This window comes from Desmodus rotundus, chromosome 9 (assembly GCF_022682495.2).
Source record: "Desmodus rotundus isolate HL8 chromosome 9, HLdesRot8A.1, whole genome shotgun sequence".
NCBI lineage: Eukaryota > Metazoa > Chordata > Mammalia > Chiroptera > Phyllostomidae > Desmodus > Desmodus rotundus.
In genome coordinates, this window is record NC_071395.1 from 3285487 (window position 1) to 3304357 (window position 18871).

At 46.1% G+C, this 18871-nt stretch overlaps 1 protein-coding gene across 13 annotated transcripts in view; it reads left to right on the forward strand.

Annotated features, from left to right (window-relative positions):
- BLTP1 (bridge-like lipid transfer protein family member 1) overlaps window positions 1-18871 on the forward strand; it is a 123321-nt gene that overhangs the window by 32180 nt on the left and 72270 nt on the right. For all 13 annotated transcript variants that reach the window (XR_008427592.1, XM_053930585.1, XM_053930588.1 and 10 more), the window contains 16 exons: window positions 30-208; window positions 351-457; window positions 1321-1529; window positions 2019-2246; window positions 3026-3163; window positions 4530-4706; window positions 6766-6894; window positions 7321-7440; window positions 8047-8327; window positions 9442-9692; window positions 11522-11780; window positions 13161-13998; window positions 16068-16138; window positions 16657-16830; window positions 17290-17410; window positions 18414-18560. Coding sequence is in view for 12 of the 13 variants with exons in the window: in XM_053930585.1 (XP_053786560.1) it covers window positions 30-208; window positions 351-457; window positions 1321-1529; window positions 2019-2246; window positions 3026-3163; window positions 4530-4706; window positions 6766-6894; window positions 7321-7440; window positions 8047-8327; window positions 9442-9692; window positions 11522-11780; window positions 13161-13998; window positions 16068-16138; window positions 16657-16830; window positions 17290-17410; window positions 18414-18560 (3429 nt within the window). In the remaining variant the exon portion in view is untranslated. The remainder of the gene's footprint in view (window positions 1-29; window positions 209-350; window positions 458-1320; window positions 1530-2018; window positions 2247-3025; window positions 3164-4529; window positions 4707-6765; window positions 6895-7320; window positions 7441-8046; window positions 8328-9441; window positions 9693-11521; window positions 11781-13160; window positions 13999-16067; window positions 16139-16656; window positions 16831-17289; window positions 17411-18413; window positions 18561-18871) is intronic.

Genomic DNA, 18871 nt, shown 5'->3' on the forward strand with positions numbered 1-18871 from the left:
ACTGTTGGTTATTGTGAATTAATTTTTAGGGAGAAGATGTTGATCTTCATCTGTTTCTACCAGATTGCCACCCTAGCAAATATTCATTATTTATGCTAGTAAAGAATTGCCACCCAAATAAGATGCCTCATGACACTGGTCTCCCTGCTGAGTGCCAGAGCGGCCAGAAGACTGTTAAGCCGAAGTGGCGGAACCTCACTCAGGAAAAGTGAGTGCGTGACGGGGCGACTCGAGTGCTGTGTGTTCGGAGTCTTTTGGGGAGCAGCGGTGACTGCCTTACCTGTGCCTGTTGCTGGCGCACGGTGGGAGGGTCCGCCCCTGACCAGAGACTCTGCACTTGGCTTTCACAGGGCTGGCTGGGTGGAGTGCTGGGTTGTCCCGAGTGTCACGCTCACCATCGACTACACGTGGCACCCGATTTACCCCCAGAAAGCAGATGAGCAGCTGAAGCAGTCATGTAAGTCTTGTTGTATCATTTGTACTTTGGAAGTCTGATGTTATGATTGACAGTCATCAAAGATACAGGAAAGGAAAAATGCATCTATTCTTTTGACATAATTGTATACATTTAAAATCCTTTAAGGATTTTGGTATAATTATGCCTAACTTTTACTGAGCACTTACTATGTATCAAATACTAAGGCAGGCTCTTTCCTGACTTAGGTTATCTCGTTCAGTCCTTACAACTGAGGAGATGTGCCAGAGCAAGCAGTTACGTGATTTTCTCAAGGTCTGCCACGGCAGGAGCGGCAGAGCTGGCATAGCAAACACGGTGTATGTCAGCCTGTGCATTAATGCTTAAAGTACTTGGTCTTGAGAAATGTTAGTTTCTTAAATGCATTTGGTAACGTCATAGTTACTCTGAGGCTTCTGTGCAGTATAACTGGGGTCCCCTGTGTTTTTCCAGTAGGTTACGTTTTAAAGAACAGTTTTCAAAGTTGTTCTTATGTGTGGAGCTTGATAACAGCACAGTTTGAACAGCCATGTACAGGAAAACAAGCGTACTTTAATCGAAGCAGAGCCCAAGGCTGACTGTGCCCCGAGTTTGTGTTGCAGGGACTTGATGCTCTCAGGAACTTTGCATTGATGCTGTGCGGTCCGACTTACGCGTTTCTTCTCGTGTGTCAGTGGAGTCTATTCCGTTTTGCATTCTTAATGATTAGGCTTTCAGGCTTGTTTTCATTATAGGTATAGGCATTATAGCATGGTTAGTTGCTTTCACGTTTGCCAAATAGAATTTCTTAGTGAGTAGATCCTTGAAGAACTTCCAAGAGGTCCTCTGCTCCCTTCACCAAACTTTCTGCTCTGGAATCCGTCCAGTGTCGGAGATGGAAGAAACGATGCTGTCTGTGCTGAGGCCATCCCAGAGGACATCGGATAGAGTCGTTTCTGCTCCCTGCACATCCTCGCGCCCCCCTGTCGACCCCTCGGAACTTCCGCCGGACAGGTTGCACGTGGAGATGGAGCTGTCCCCAGACTCTCAGATAACGCTCTACGGGCCTCTGTTAAATGCCTTTTTGTGTATAAAGGTATGGTTTTCAAAAGGATTGGCATATCTTCTGCGGCCTCACCGCTGTGGAGGCCGGGCCAGAGAGAGCCTAGCTAACAGGGAACGCTGTCACCTGCAGTGATGGGAGCAGTCGTTACTCTGGGCCGCTATTTCCTTCCCACTCTGAGAAGTACAGACCACAACCGTTGAACCTCACAAATCTTCACAGATTTCTTCTAGGACGTAGATTGCAAATTTTTGCTATAATTGAGGGTGGTGTTATCAAGAAGCTTTACTATACAAACTTCAGTAACTTTGGGGGCTTTTTTGCTATTGAATACTGATTTACTAAGCAGTCAAGTAAGCATATGTCTTAAATATGTGTACTTTTTTTTTTTTATTTTAAGGAAACAGACCAGATGCTTTTAATGAAATAGGTTAGAGAGATGCTTAGTTTACAGATTCTGGGCTCCAGGGTGAGAGGTTATTGCTACACATCCTTGACAGCCATCTGTTCCAATGCCTGTAGGAAAACTACTTTGGGGAGGACGACATGTACATGGATTTTGAGGAGGTTATTTCAAGTCCCGTTCTGTCCCTGTCGACATCCTCCAGCTCTGGGTGGACTGCTGTTGGAATGGAAGGTGACAGAAAGGAGAACGGAAGTGCAGCCAAGGCAGTGCACCCGCTGTCCCTGCGTCCATGGGACATCACCGTGCTGGTGAATCTGCACAAAGTCCACGGGCGCCTTCCTGTCGTAAGTGTTCCCATAGCAGAGGCGCGAGACTCCCCCGGCACAGGACACCGTGCGTGGCATGCACGCTCACAGTTGCTGGAACATCCACATGGAAGACCTCTACATTTACCCTTTCATTGCCGTGAAGCGAGCGTGTCATGTTCTTCAGAATGTGCTTCCTCGATCACTGACAATTTTACTCTGTTTTGCTCCTTTCACTCTAGTTTCTTCTTTGCTGTTCTGTGTAGCTTCAGAACGTTTTGCCGTGGCCCTGAGTTGCTTTGATTGTAGTTAGCCTGGTGGGTGTCCTAGAACTTTACATTTTCTTAGCGTGTGTCTCCAACTCCAGACCAGCTTGGGGACTTGCGGGGGACTTATTTACAAATCAAGGTTCAGGCTCGACTTTGGAGGTTGAATGGTGCCCCTGGAGCTTTGGACCCAGCTTTGAATCCTGGTTCACCCTGAGGTTGACTGTGGGCCTCTCGGGCTGACTTGGAGTGGGATCACATTCCCCCAAGAGCCCTGGGCCACTGGGGCCTGATGGGGTCAGGGTGACCCTGAGCTTTGTGCTGCACATGGGCTCTGTGTGACATACCTCGGGTCATAGCAGAGAAGTCCCCTCTGGTGCACATGGCCCTCATGTCCTGCCTGGGGTACAGGTAACGTGTGTTTGTCAGTAAGCACTGTTTCTCTTTTTAAAATCATATCTCTTAGTTACATACATACAATTTTTATTTTCCTGTACTTCCTTGGTCTTCACCTTCTCTCCGTCTTGATTATGGCACTTTGTTTGGCTTCAGCACGGGACTGCCGATGGTCCTGCGTGTCCCACGGCTTTCTTGGAAAGGCTGTGTTTTGAAATGAAGAAAGGATTTAGGGAGACGATGCTGCAGCTTGTCCTGTCACCCCTGAATGTGTTCATCAGTGACAACTACCAGGTAACGTGACAGTGAGCTGTGGCAGAGCCTTGAAGTTTTCTTGGTGCTCTTTAAGGGGACAGAACTGTGTGTTAGCTTCTGTGCGTGGAGCGCTCAGCTCTGTAAACTGCAGACTTTCCGTTTAACTGTGATGAGTTGTGTGTGTGTGTGTGTATGGGAGTTTTTCAAGATTCTGTTTTGTTTTCTTTTTGTTTCTGTTATTCTCTGTTTATGTGATCCCAGGCATTTGTATTTTATATCTATTGTTTTTAGAAATGGAAGTAAATACTTTATAGCTTTTTCATTTATTTAGGGAAGAGAAAATGTAGAGGATGTTGGTGAATTCTACTGAAAACCGCCACCTAAATATTATTATTAACCAGTGCTGTAAATCTTCAAAACATGCATATCTGCATAGCCAGTGACTTAGTCTTTCCGTCTGACACACCCACAGGATGCTTTGTTAATTCTTTCATGTTCTCTGTGGGGCTCCTTCGGAAGAGAACCAATGATACTCATCAAGTGGGATTAATTTATACATTCCTGGGTAGAATATCACCATATAATTAGTGCTTTTCAATGCGAAACGGCTTCTTTCTACCACTACTTTAGGGCTCGTCTGTACTTTCAGGCAGGTTGTGTGCTTTAGAAATATAAATGGATTTACACAAAGCCAAGTACAAATAAAAGTGGGAACAGGAGTCTGACACCCCAACTCATCAGTAGGCTGACCTGGGGACTGGCGGGCAGGCACTGCAAGCCCCTGACTCCAGACCCCTGTCCACTCTGTAGGGCCGTGCTCTGTGCAGAGCCCCCTTTCAGCACTTCTCCTGAAGCTTTTGGAAGGAGCGAGTCTTAGCAGTGCTCGAAGTATTTGCTTTTAGTTACATTTAGTTACAAATATTTACTTAGTTACTCTGTAAAATCAGTTACCCTTTTCATACTTAAAAAGCTATATGGAAGATGGCTTTCTGCCCTAGTTCTTCATTTTATGGTCTTAATGGTCTATTGTTCCCTGTTATTTTCTTCTGTTTCATATTTTAATCTCTTGGTTCCTGCCTTCCCACAAGACCTGGGCCTGATATTTCCTGTCAGTCAGAGCTGGGGCTTCCTTTTCTTGGTCAGGCAGTGGCAGCTCCGAGACCCGCATTCCCCACATTCCGTTCAGGACTGGGCTGCCTTGCTTTGCGGGTGGGCTCTCACAGTCGTCACTGCAGAAGCTTCGCTCAGACTTGTCAGTGGTAAGAGATGTGTTAGGAGCTGGTTCAGTCGAAGTCTTACTTCCCAGGAAGCATGTTTTTCCTGTTTGTCTCGGGGAGAAAAGCAACTAGAAACTGGAATGCCATTTCCTCGTCCGCCTCACGTCTTAGCGTCCCTGTTTCCACAGCGGCCCACCGTGGATGAGGCGCTCAGGGAAGGTCATGTCAATCTATCTGGCCTCCAGCTGCGGGCACACGCCATGTTCTCTGCAGAAGGCTTGCCTCTGGGGAGTGATTCCCTGGAGTACGCGTGGCTCATCGACGTGCAGGCCGGGAGCCTCACGGCCAAGGTCACAGCCCCACAGGTACGGGTCTCAGAGTACTGTCCCCGCCCCCTGCTCCTTTTGCTTCGCTAAGCCCACTCCTGCTCCGGGAACGAGGTGCTGGGCCCTGGGCCTGCCCATTGCACTTGCAGCACTGGCGTTCCGACTGCTGGTGTTCACAGCTCTCCTGGCGACAGAACAGCCAGAGATGAGCGCCGCTTCTCTAAGCCACGGGAGACTGAGGGGTGTGATGGTTTATCGCTCCACACAACAGCTTAAGGAATTTGAGACTTTCTTCGGGAAAAACTCAGGATGAGATATGTATTGCACATGTATGTATTATTAAACTCACATTAGTTGGTTCCCCATTGTTGGAACAATCTTCTTTCTCCAATATGTAGAATAATTTTCTAAGAACTTTGGTTTTTTGTCTATTTTTTAAGTAGGATTTGAAAATGGCATCTATGCTATTAAGGATTAAGTAGCAAGGTTCTTTACGGGTCTTGTCGTCTCCCCAAAACAAGATGACATCATTTGTGCCTGCTATGAGTGCTGTGGGTGCCGGTTCACAGGAGTGAAAACGGACTCCCCAGTGAGTGGGCCTGGTCTGGGGGGCTGGTGGCGATCCTTCGGATGGGCTCCCTCCCTCATGCTACCTGTCCCACTGTGTCTACTTTTTACTTACTTATTTTATGTAATCTTTATTGTATTTTTTCCCATTACCATCGAGTCCCCTTACAGCCCCTCTCATCAGCCATCACCACACTGCTGTCCATGTCCCTGGGTCCTTTTCAAGACAGAGGACTGTGGACATGGACCACTTTGTCTCTAGGAGACTTGGAGGACTTAAGGATGGTTATTTCTAGAAACGAAGCCCTGAGATTTAGTTGAATAGCCGTATTACTGTAACCCTTCACCTGTTGGGCAGTATCTCTATGATGACAAGCATGCTTGTCTTGGCATTTCTAAGGACTGGAACGTGGCAGAAGTGTATCTACGCAGTTGTAAGAAAGAGTCACAGAATGGGTATGAAACATACAACGAAGAGACAGGTGGTAGCAGCAAGGTGACTGAAGAATCTAAGCACCTTCTGTATTTAAAAGAAATTGTTGGAGATAGCAAAAGTGAAGATTCTAGAAATAGTCAGAAAACGAATGAATTTTGAAGAGATATTTTATGTAAAAATGAATGAAGACAAATATTCAGTGCTCTTGGGCCTCATAACTAGCCTCTCCTCATCACCTACCATTTCCTGCCTCCACATTCACAAGTAAAAATGGGAGCATGTAACAACCGGTATGTTTCCCGTGAGCTAAGGTGAGCCCCAGGGCGGCCGGACTTTTGTGTCTCTAAGCTGAGACGGGGGTACTTCCGTCGGCCCTGGGGTCTTGGTGCTGGCACTGCCGTCGCCCGAGGTGCATGAATCACAGGCGCTTCTGATGGGTCTGCCTCTCTTCGTATGGTTGAAATGGGGCACTCAGGCTTCCCAGGAGGTTAGATTATGCACTTTTTACAAATGGGTAATATCCTACATCCCCATGTCTCAGTGTGTTTATTAATAACTGTAGTCAATTACAGAATGAAGAGTTTTTTAACTAAAGATTAGATGAAGAATTGATATATGGTTACTTAAGCTTCTGTTTACATAAACAGAATTGCTTCAATCTTCAAAATACCTAATTTCCTAAAATTATAGTTAAATGTGATAATTAAATACTCAAATTTCCCATCAAAGCTTGGTTGACTATGAGGTAGAGAATTCTAGGTGCTTTTCTATGCCAAGCGTTCCTAGTTCTTCATATAAGAAGAAAGGTGTAACCTTGAAGAAGAGTACTTGCTTTAGAAGTTGAATTTTTCCACTGACATTTGAAATGAGATTTCATTTTGGCAATGTATTTGTCATTCACAAATGAAAAGTAACTCTAGTTTATAATGATGTCAAGGTGGGAAAATCGTGATGCCGGCTAACAGTAGATGGGTTACACAGCGGCAGGTGTAAGACGGCCTTTGGGTTCTTTCAGGCTGTCAACATTCCTGATTAGCTTCCGAGCGCTTGTCTGCTGTGCTAACGGCGTTGTCAATCTGTGCCACTTATTCGTAGCTGGCTTGTCTCTTGGAGTGGGGACAGACATTTGTCTTTCACGTGGTATGTCGGGAATATGAGCTGGAAAGACCGAAATCAGTAGTAATATGTCAGCATGGAATTGATCGTCGGTTCTGTGAATCCAAGGTATGTTAACAAGTGTGTTAGCAGTTTTGTAAACATTTTTTTTTGTTACATGACAGATTGAGGTATCAGCTTTAAAGCAAATGTGCATAGCCATGAAGTAAGCACTATAGTGCACAGTTCAGTTTTTTTGTTGTAATAGTTACTTTTGTAAATATATAGCCAGTTATTTAGTTGTAAGTATGTAAAGTATGAGGTAATTGTTCAAACATGCATTCACAAATACATGGACATATAAAAATTATATCTTATCCCTTGCATTTTTTCTGTCAACACTTAATCTTACTGCATTATTACACTAAGTCTTTGGGATTTGCTGTGTGTTCATATAGAAGATTTGGAAATTGAATCAAGAGGAAGTTCAGATTCCTTCCATGATGACATTGTTGATTTGAACAGAATTAACTGTCCCACCCTCTTCCCTTTCAGCTGAGCCGAGCTCCTGGGCCGTGTCCGGCTTCAGACGATCTGAAGTACACCATGACGCGCGTGGCGGCCGACGGGGCGGACATCTACCTCGTGGAGCACGGCTGTGCCACCAACATAAAGGTGCCCGTTGGTCTGTGTCTGGGCCAGCCTGGTTCTTTTCCCGCTTGACCAGACCAGGCCTCTATGTCTTGAAATATAACAGGTTCATAACTCGCTGTCCCGCCCAACGCTGCAGACATCCCAGGAGGTGGCTTCTGCTTTTTACTCACCTTTTCCTCCAGTATTATTTTCTCAGGCATAATTTCACTGCTTCTTCGCTAATAATTTCATTGAATTATTATAATATTAGTTTGTGGTGGAGAGACAGACCAGTAGCCTGCTTTTATGGCAGGGAAGTGAGCTGATAATTTTTTTCAGAGAAAAGCTTGTTTTTAAAAATCAAGCTTTTTAAAGATTCTGTGATTCTATTAGTCATTACCCTTCCAGTTTCATTCCTCCTTTTGTTTTTCTTTGGACTTACATTCTTTCCCTTTTATCCTTGTTTAAAAATTGAATGGTTTTATTCTGTTGCGTTTACTTTTTTCTATTTCTCTTTCCCCCTTTTTCCTTTCCCTTTTTTCTTCTCTTTTATGCAACTTGAAATAATTACCTACCCTGTAGTTTATTCTAAGTTGCCAAAAAACGCAGAAACCAGAGTTCCGTTTCACTTTCTTCACTCACCTTTAGATGGGTGCCGTTCGAGTGGCAGACTGTAACCTCCACAACCAGACGGTTGGGGAGGGAATCAGCGCGGCGATTCAGGACTTTCAAGTGAGACAGTACATCGAGCAGCTGACCAACCCCCGCGCTGGCCTTCAGCCTGCGATACTGCGGCGGGCCTGCTGGCTGGAGGCTGGCTCGGCCAGCTTAGGACTCATCACTGTGGACGTCGCGCTGGCGGCTGACCACCACTCTAAACACCAGGTGCAGAGGCATTTCTTAGAAACTCACGATGCCAGGACTAAGAGGTGAGTGGAGTTAGGATGCAAATGGCTGCGTAACTGTAGAAGCAGCTCTGCTGGTAGGAATGGAGAAAGAGCCTCTTAAATCAAGATCTCCTGTGATTGTGTCCCTACCTGGTGACTCGTTGACCTTCAGCTTCGGGTGCCCGTGTGGGCATTTGTCTCCCAGGAGTTTTGGGAGCAGGTGTGTTTGTTCCTGATACAACCGGGGCAGTGGCTGACCACATGTTAGCTGCTGTACCGCACACCTCACAGGGGTGAGACGGTTTGGCACAATACTCGGCCCATAATAGATACTCAAGAAATCTGAATGAATGAGTATAAAATGAAGATGCTAATACCAATTCCGTCTTCCTGAGGGCCCTGAGAATCCAATGAGATAACGCACATGAAAAAGGGGTAAAGACAGAGCTCTCAGATTTGTGTCATGTAACATTTTTAAGAAGGGAGGGGCGTTCATGCTGACAGATTTGTGTGTGTGTCACTGACAGAGTCTGAGAATTTTAATACATTGTCTCATTTCTTCATTTAGAGTACTTATTACACAGTTATTATAATTTTTTCTCTAAAATAGGGCATAGTGCATTATTTTGGTTCTATTGAGAAGTAAGTTTTTACTTGCCCTATATTTGTAACATTTGGGTGTATTAAATTTGCCATGTGAAGTAGGCTCTGAGATGCTACAGGTAATCAATGCATTATCTACTAACCAGAAACTATAGTGATAGCTTCATCCATTTTTTAGATTCATGTTTAAATTTGTGGTCCTTTTGAGAACATATCCTGTTGTTTTTGAACTGGATCTCAGTAATTTTCACATGTGTTTCTTCCTAGCTCTTTTCTTCTTAACGTGTGCTATAGCTCTCTTACTATCATTCCTGTTTATTTCCATCTCACCGAACATGGCAAGACTACTGTTTGTTTTTGCAGAATGGCAAAGTGATTAAAAAGATATGCCACAGTAGAAATAAACCTTTTTCATTTACTGTGTATTTTACACATATTAATAATAAACTTACTTGTAACTGATTATCTGCCAAAATGTTATTCTTTTCTTACGGACTTTTTGCCACATTATTGTTTTTCGTTTGTTTGTTTCTTTGTTTGTGGTTCTGTGCAGGCTGTGGTTCCTGTGGCCTGAGGACCCCCTGAGGAATAAGAGGTGCAGGCACAGGTGTGGCTGCCTCGGTGGCTGCAGGTTCTTTGGTGGCACAGCGACTGGCCTGGATTTCTTCAAACTGGAAGAGCTGACCCCTTCCAGCAGCTCTGCGTTCTCGAGCACAAGCGCGGAGTCGGAAATGTGTTACGGGCAGTCTCTGCTGCAGCCTGGAGAGTGGATTGTCACCAAGGAGATCCCCAGACCTGTGGAGGGTAACGTGCCGTGCTTGTCTCCTCTTGCCTTTGTCCCTGCACCGCCCTGGGAGCAGGTCACTATCACTCTGTTCCACTGGGTTTTGGAGCTGTTCTAGAGGGGGATGTGACCATCTCCCGTGTTTGGCAGGTGGTTTAGCTGGTGCCAGATAAGACATGAGTTTTTCAGATTAACACAAGGCAAAAATGGGTCCACTGTTCATCCAAGCTTATTCTAATATTTCCTTCTATGTGATTATTTTTCTAGAAGCCAACTTCCAGAGATATACTTTGGAATAGTTATGCTTCAAAGTAGTAGTTGTTTTACCAGTTTACTTTTATAAAAAAAACCCTTAACAATAGTGATGTGTTCACACCATTGGCCCAAATGTCATCAACTGTGTCTGCGAAATGTGCTCATCACTAACACCGAGCTACATCAGGAAGGTGACTGTGGTCTTTCCTTAGAGTCTGTGCGATAACCGCACACATCCGTGTGTTTGGTGTGAGCAGTGAGTGGCGTACTGGCCGTACCACAGGTTTCCCGTGTGTCTCCTTTCTGAGACTCAGAGAGGGCTTTTCCTTTGGGTGTCTGGGCTGCGTGCCCCGCAGCCCAGTGCACACTCGCTGCTTTAGTTGCCAGCGCTTAGTGAGAGGTGGGGCGGCCTGGGTAGTTCACCAGTCCTTAGCCTTTCCTCCTTGGTTCACTCAAAAACAATGACTTAGCGCTGCCTTTTTTCAGTGGACAAACAAGGTTAGGGAAAAAAATCTAAGAGTTTATTGGAGAGATTTCCCATGTGTGAGGAGCTGTTAGTGGAAAGAGCTGGACTCCATGTGTCCATACAGCAGATTCCGTTTAATTGGTTTTTCACCGCAGATTAAGACGTAAGTGTGTTCACATTAGTTTAAGGTTGATTTTAGCAGTTTTGCTCATAAGAGCAGATTGACTTATAAACTCACAAACACTGAAACCTTGACATGTAAAGAAAAGAAAGTTCTAAGTACAATTTCACCTCAGTGTCTTCTTTGTAATATTACTTCCTTATATTTGAATGATGTTTGTTTTTTGAAGATTTTCACAGGCATTTTCTTATTTAATCCCCAAACTGCCATGTGAGTTGTATGTAATCCCTGTTGACAGTGAATAAACTCAGGCTCATCACTGAGACTGGGCGCAGGAAGTCACACAGTCAGGGGTGTGGCTGAGCCCGTATGTAATGCCACAGGGCCCTTGCCACAGGCCTGAGGACGTGTTCCAGGTTAGAGAGGACAGGGCATCCGCAAACAGGGATGTGCAGTCCCAGATCAGGGCCTGTGCTGGAGGGGCATGGCGCCCATAAAGGACGCTGCAGGCCGGGGGAGGGGACTGGAAAGCCGTGATAGATGAACTCACAGTGCTGTCCAAACACCAAGTTGCTCACGTCTGCAACTGGACAGTGGTTCTGTGTTATTCTTAGGAAGTAAACACTTGGGTGTCTAGGTAAAAAGGCCCCAATGTCTGCCAAGTACTCTCAAAGAAGTATTATATATATTATATGTGAATAGGGTAAAGGGGACAAAGTATTTAAAATAGGTATTTCCAAGTAAAGGTGTATGGTGGCTTTGTGCTGTTCCTGAACATTTTCTGTTAAGTTAGAAATTTTTCAAATAAAAGGTTAAAAAAAGAAAAAACTCACAGTCTCTGTACTCTGGACCCACATGTAGGTGGGTCCTGTCTTTGTGAAGTCACACACTTGGCCTTTAAAAAGTGGGGGTGCCCAGAGACGGGGACTTGAACTCAGTGCCATGTCTGTCCCAGACTGCCGTGGGAATGGCTGTGCTCACGCAGCTGCCCTGGCTCGCCGGTGCAGGTCCTGCGAGTGGCGTGAAGCGGAGAGAATGGGAGGGCAGGCCCGTGGGGGCAGAAGCTGAGCGGAAGACGCAGCACCTGAGCCTGCAAGTCCCGCTGCGCTGTCACAGCTCGTCCTCCTCCTCCGACGACAACAGCAGCTCCAGTGCGGCCCAGCCCCTGCTGGCCGGGGACAGGGAAAGCCCCTCTTTGGGAGCCGACGACCACGTGCTGCCTAAGGAGCTGCTGCACGGCGTGGAGAGAGATGGAGGCCAAGGGAGGTCAGTGTCATGTAGAGCTGGGGACCTGCTCAGAATGGGGTTGTGACTGCTTAAAACCGTGGCAGGAAAAACTTCTTTCCTCTCCACTCACCCACTGTGGACAGTGTTTTTCTTCTCCTGGACATGTCTTTAAATGTCAATTCGCAGTTGTCTTTTTGGTTATAAAGGTAACATATCATTCCAGATACTAGGAAAACACAGAAAAGTGTAACGACGAGAAACATCGTCGGTCACCTGGCTTCTTGGAGTGGACCGTTGTTAGCATTTGGGCAGTCCTGGCCCAGGGGCTTCGTTTTGTCCTCCTCTTTCTGCAGTAGTTGACTCCTCCTTTCTTGAAACACACTTTCCTCCCAACTTGATGGCGCACTTCAGATTTTCCTCCCTCCTCCTGGGCTGTTCCTTCTCAGGCCCTGTCCCCACACCCTCCGTTTTTCCTCCCTTTCTTCTTTCTCTCCCTCGCACAGCAGCTCTTCTTATCGGTGCTGTCCCAGGAGAACAGGGCATCCTGTTCCATGCGCTTTCCCCACTCTCTGTGCGTTCCCCAGACGGTCTCTGCACCTGTTTGGCTTCCGTTATGATCTGTAGCCCAGTCTTTAAACTGCAGCCCGAAGCTTGGTCCTTATGAGCCCACTTTCCTCCCTGGCATACATCCATGGGGCCGCCTCACCGAGGTCTCAGGCTTGACATGTGGCCCTGCACCTGCCACGGTCGGCTTGTCCGAATCAGTTAGTGGCCCTTCTGCATCAGCTGCCAAAATCAGGAACACTGGGACTATCTATGATTGTTTTTCTCCAGGTCCTCTCAGGTAACGAAAAGGTCTCTCGTATGTTTTCTTGGACAAGGTTTTAAAGGATGTGAAAAAAATGATGAATGCAGTACTTTTCATAAATTATAGATAGATTATATTATGAGTTTAAGTCTTTTTTTGTTTTGTCTTAAACTTCTTCAGTTCTTTTTGAAACTATATGGGATGTGAACACTGTGTGTGGTTGTATTACTTCGTATGGTTATTTTATTGTAAAATCTTAGGTTTTCCTTTGTAAAATAAATGATTCAATTTACTAAAAGGCTTTGTTTTAAAGATTTTGTTTATTTATTTACTTTTAGAGAGAGTGGAGGGAGGGAGAAATAGAGGGAGAGAAACATCAGTGTGAGAGAGAAACATTGATCTGTTGCCTTCTGCACACGCCCCAACTGGGACCACAACCAGGGTATTTGCTGTGACTGGGAACTGAACCGGTGACCTTTAGCTTTGCGGGATGATGCTCAACCAACTGAGCCATGCCGTCAGGGCATAAAAGGATTTCATGAGTACTTCTGTTTATACTTGGAGTAAACTACGTGTACAGTAAAGGGTAATAGCTTTGCTTTCTGTTCTAGTGTTCCTGCAGAAATTTCAGGACACAGCCCCGTGTCTCCAAATACTCAGGAGAAGTCAGCAGGTCAGTCCCCACTGCGGTCCCCGCTGAAGCGACAAGCCTCTGTGTGCTCCACCCGACTGGGCAGCACCAAGAGCCTTACCGCAGCGTTTTATGGGGACAAGCAGCCTGCTGCGGTGGGAGTCCAGTTTAGCAGCGACGTCTCCCGCAGTGATGAGAACGTCCTGGACTCGCCGAAGCAGAGGAGGAGTTTTGGCTCGTTCCCGTACACGCCTTCGGCTGACTCTAATTCGTTCCCTCAGTACCGGTCCATGGACTCCAGCATGTCTGTGGCTGACAGCGAAGCCTACTTTTCTGCCGCTGAGGAATTTGAGCCCATTAGCAGTGATGAAGGCCCCGGAACTTACCCAGGGAGAAAAAAGAAGAAAAAGCAGACGCAGCAGGTTGACTACAGCCGGGGATCCATATACCACAGCGTGGAGGGCCCACTCCTTGGCCATGGAGAGAGCCTTCAGGACCCCCGAACCCTGCCATTGAGAGCCCACCCCTCCCAGGCCTCCTTTGTGTCTGCGCTGGGCGGGGACGACGACGCCCTGGAGCACCTGTATGCCGCAGGAGGGGAGAAGGCGGTGGAGAGTGGACAGATCGTATCTCAGCAGCCGGCGATGAGCTGCTACCAGACTTACCTCACTCAATTCCAGGTGCTGAACTGGTCAGCGAAGCACCCGGCCAACAAAAGGACCTCCAAGTCCTCGCTGCATCGTCCCCTCGATCTGGACACCCCGACCAGTGAGGAGAGCTCGTCGTCGTGCGAACAGCTTTCTGTTCCAACTTTTAAGGTATAAACCAAATTGCCGGTTTCCACTGACATGTTTACTTAGAAAAATAGGTTTTGAAGGTGTTTTCAGAATTACACTCAGTCATTTAGCTACATTTCTGAAAGGCAGACTTTCTGAAGTCTGGACTTCATGTGTGGTGGTAGGTCTCAGGGTTATTGATAGGAATTACAAAGTTACAGAGTAAGAAATAGTTACAGACTTGAACTATCGCAATGTTAATTAATGTAATAGTCCCTTTCTATACTGTACTCTGAAAACAGGATCAGGTGTCTATGAATTAGTATTTTCTGTGTCTTAAAAATAAATTTTGATGTTGTTTTTAATAGTGGGTGTCTAATCCATAACTGCTTCTCTGCACACCCAGCTGCACCCACTTGACCCCAGGGTCTTGCAGTTCCGTGCAGTTGGCTGTTGGCCGCCTCGGTAACGTGTTCTGGAAACGGCTTTCTTCAGGAGAGCCGTAAAGCAGTCAGCACAGATGCAGGGACAGCAGCCAGTGTGAAACTGTTTTTATGCAATTACACATTGCCGAGAGAAATTTTTATAATTTTAAAGACCAAAAGCAAGCATGTGAAATCTTACGGGACTGATTACATATAGGTGAGCACTTACTTAAAGTGTCTTCATGTCTCAATAATCCGTGTGTTACGTACCGCGTGTGCCCGGCGGGTGCTGGGCACTGAGGAGGGGTCGGGGCTTTTCGCCTGGGATGGGGACAGACAGCTGACAGACGAATAGATAAGTGTGTAGTGACAAGTGAGAAGAGTCTCATGACGGCAACCGAAGGGCACAGGGGTGGAGGACAATAGGTTGTATCAACAACCCAAGACAGTCCACATTCAAACTGAGACTGGACGGGTGAGGAGGAGCGGAGGGTGGAAAGACCTGGGGCCACACGTGCAGGCACAGGAGTCAGCTTCTCTGGTGTGCTGCAGGGGACGGAAGTCAGTATGACTGGGGCATGGCGGGTCAGCAGGGACCCGCTCCTGATGGCCTGGAGACCTGACTGAGGGTGGCAGAGCAGGTGTCAAGAGTTCGAGTTTCATTTTAACTTCATTCGGAAACTCTCAAGAGCTTAGGCAACAGCACGTGATCTCACGCACTTGGGCTACTTAGTGGAATTGAATTGTCGGTAAGCCAGAGAGGAGGTGGGGCGGCCACTTCGGAGGCTGTGGCAGCTGGGGCTTAAGTAACGATGGAAATGTGGCAGATGGAGTGGAACATCCTTGTAGGCATGCAGATACATGCACAGGTAAGCAATACATATTGAGGAGATGAACATTAGCAATAGGGAGAAAGTTTCGGTTTTGAACTTGTGCCCGTATCTCTCCTTGCCCGGGCTGAACTCATGCTGAGATGTAAAAGTGCTTTCCTTATTCCATGTGAAATGTTGGCTTATGAGTTTTCTGGTATGAAATTGAATGGTACTTGTACAGAATAGTATCTGAGAGGTTAGAATTATTTTAGTCTTTTCAATAAGTCTTTTGGGTTTGATTAAGCAGTCAAATGTCTGGAGAAAATAAGTCAAAGAATTCATATCTTTAGATAATTTTAAAAATAGAACATAGGAAGTAAGAAAGTAATTTTTCTCCATTAAATCTAAGTAGCTGCCTAACATTTAAAAGGGTTCAGCTTGGTTGTTCAAGTGCTTTATTTATATTTTTCATCTTTAATGGATCTAAAATACAGTCCAGCCTTTCCTGTTGTGTAATGTTTGTATGGGATTTCCCACCTGAAATTTCAGTGCCAGGAAAAGACTTTAAAACTAGCGTCAAAGCTCAATTTGAAAGGCGTCCTGGCAGAGACCTTAGAGCACTTGCCTCTAAGCTCTGTTGTCTTGTTTTTCATGCTCACTGCTGAACCCTTAGAGCCCTGCCCTGGCCGTGGATGGGACAAACTGACAATGGAGTTGCCAAATAAATAGTTCCCGGGCTTTTCTCATTTGTCTGTGAAGTGTTTATATCGTATATGTCAAAATCATCTTAGCGAGGTAATCTGGATATTCACAAGTAGAGCATAAAGCTAGAGAATAATGCCAAAGTTCTAAGTAGTGTTTTATGTTGTTCTAGGTTATCAAACAGGGGCTCACAGCTAGTTCTTTGCTAGACAGAGGAATGCAGCTTTCAGGATCAACTTCGAAGTAAGTGAAAATACATACTTTTAAAGCTTCAAGTCTGTCTGTCCTGATTACGAGACATGCAGAGTTTATTCTGAACAGCATCCGTCCTTCATTTGCATATAGAATTTATTTTATGAATAAATTACCCCAAATAATTCAACTCCTGGCTCTCATGGCATTGCCTGCATTCATCAGCAGTCAGGGGCACTTTTGTAGTTCACTCTGCAGGCCGTGCCTGGGCACACCACGACTGGGGACTGGCCGGATTCACAGGTGTAGTTTTCATGTTTTGAAAAAGCTTCATCGAGTAAACTTATCAGTGTTTTTTCTCACGTGATATATTAACCATGTTCGATCAGTTTGTACTTTAGTATCTCGTTTGTCCTGTCTTTGAAAAGTATTTGGGACATGGAATGTCTGGCCCAATTCCATGAACTTTTCAGTGGAAATGAGCGTAGGTTGACGTGTTCACTCACCCTGCGGAAGCTCCAGCTTCTTCACGGTCTCTGTAACACACACTTGCCTTGTCGAACGTGCAGAACGCCGTATACCCCTCTGGAGAGGAGAGCCGCGGAGAGCGCAGATGAGGACACGGTGACGGACGAGTGGACCCTGGACCAGCCTGTCTCTCAGACTAGGACGACAGCCGTCGTGGAGGTCCGAGGCTCTGTGGACGTCGTTCTGACACCCCTGGTGGCTGAGGCTTTAGACAGGTATCGAGTTTGTCTAAGACTGTAACTGTTATGTTATGAAATAATGAGTGTGTGGGATGTGTGTTTATAGAGAAGGATGTGATGGTGTCTGTTCAAGTGAACAGACATGAAGAAACGTTTTAAAAGGTCTGTGTCTCCCTTAGCTGTCATTTGTTACTTTTCAGCCCAAAGGATTATATTGCAATGTTATAAGAATTATATTGCATAATTTTCATGGTTTGCTTTGGGCCAATGAGCATAAAATGATCAGATGCCCAGGAGCTAATTATTATTATGTTTGATACTCTTACTGCTGTCCAGTTCATGGAGGGACACAGGGAAAATAATGGGCCCCCTGTCCTGCAAGAAGCCTGTGGGTTACCTGGGGAGACAGAACTAACATGCACACAACCCAGAGTGGAACACAATGGAGGCGTCTCGATAAACTCGAATGTTTCATTTCCTGTTCTCCTCCCACAGATACATCGAGGCGATGGCTCATCATGCCAGCACCCGCCACCCGGCCACGATCGTGGATGACCTTCACGCCAAGGTCCTCAGGGAAGCTGTCCAAAACAGCAAGACCACCTTCTCAGAAAATGTAAGGACTTCTCCTTCAGTCGAGTGTGGCAAATTGAGTATTCTTTGTGGGTAGCTAATATCCAAACTTGAAAAAACTGAATGTATTAAAAATGTGTTAGTTGTTTAAATCAGAACACGTGGACGTTTCTAACTGGCCTTTGTATGTCATTGGCTCCAGAAGACATGGCAGTATAAAACTCCACTATGGGTTCAGTAGTAGTCAGCTGTTTATTAAAATGTAGCTTTATTTTCCCTTTATTTCAGAAGTAGCTTAATTCTCGCTCTTTCCCAAGGAGCTTTAGCCCTAAGTGAATGAGCCTTCTCTGGGGCTGGTTTTCATTTCCTGAGGAAGCAAAGCTGTTAGTATTTTGGTTTTTCTCTGTGATGAGAAAACTTGTCTCTTACTGTTTTTGAGATTCTTTGCTTGACTCGGCGAGTCAGGTCCCCACACACTGGTGTGGGACATGCAGCTCCTGCCGTGGCCAGAGCCGCCGCAATGGCAAGGCAGTTGCGTCCAGCTGCTCTCCTGCCAGGCCTCCCTTGGCTCGCGCGTTGGTCCGGGTCCTGTGTAGACTGGGCATCCGAGGCCAAGTGGGGGTGAGGCTGATTGTCTCTAGTGATCCAGTTATTCCAAGTGTATTGGGAGTTAGGGTGGAGGGGTACACATCGGAAGAAATTTGAGAGATTTCTCAGCCAGCGAGGAACCAGATTGGAGAAACTGAATCTGCTCTCAAGTACAATAAGTAGAATTTAGTGATCCTAAAAAATACCCATTATTGTTATTATCACCATTTTTCTGTCTCTCTGTAGGCCTGTTTCACTTTTCTTTTTACTACTTCTCTGAACCCTGAAGCTGCCAGTCTCTTTGGTACAGTTTGGACTTTACGACCAGGGTGCTAACCCAATGGCAGCGGGCCCCCAGGGGCACGAAGGTGCAGGGAGAAGGAGCAGGCCACTGGGGCGGCTGGTGTGGAAATTAGGACGTGGTTGTGAAATAAGAATCCTACTTCCACTCTTTTTAGTTATCTTCCAAACAAGACATTAGAGGAACGAAGCCTGAGCACCCTGCCCTGGGGACAACCCATGAAGGACAGACGCAGACCAGCCTCACGGTGAAGCAGGACAGTGTGACCATCAAAGGCCTGCAGGCCAACGTCAGCATACCCAAGGTGACAGACGAAGGGTTAGGACATTTTGGTGGTTTCGTCTTTTGTATTTACTAAACTGAGTGGGGGCGGAATGTCAGAAACATATACTTTATTCCCTTGAAGAACTATGTAAGAATTCATGTAATACAAATAAGCTCACTTCAGAACACTGGGTATGATACGCTCCAGTACCCGCATCCACCCAGTAAGAACTTGTGATTCTTTTGTGAGAGTCTGTGTTCCTGCGCTCTGTCTCCGTGACTCTCAGACACACGCATGTGCCGTTCCTCATGGTAGTTTCTCAGTGTTCTGCATAGCTCCTGCTCGCTGAT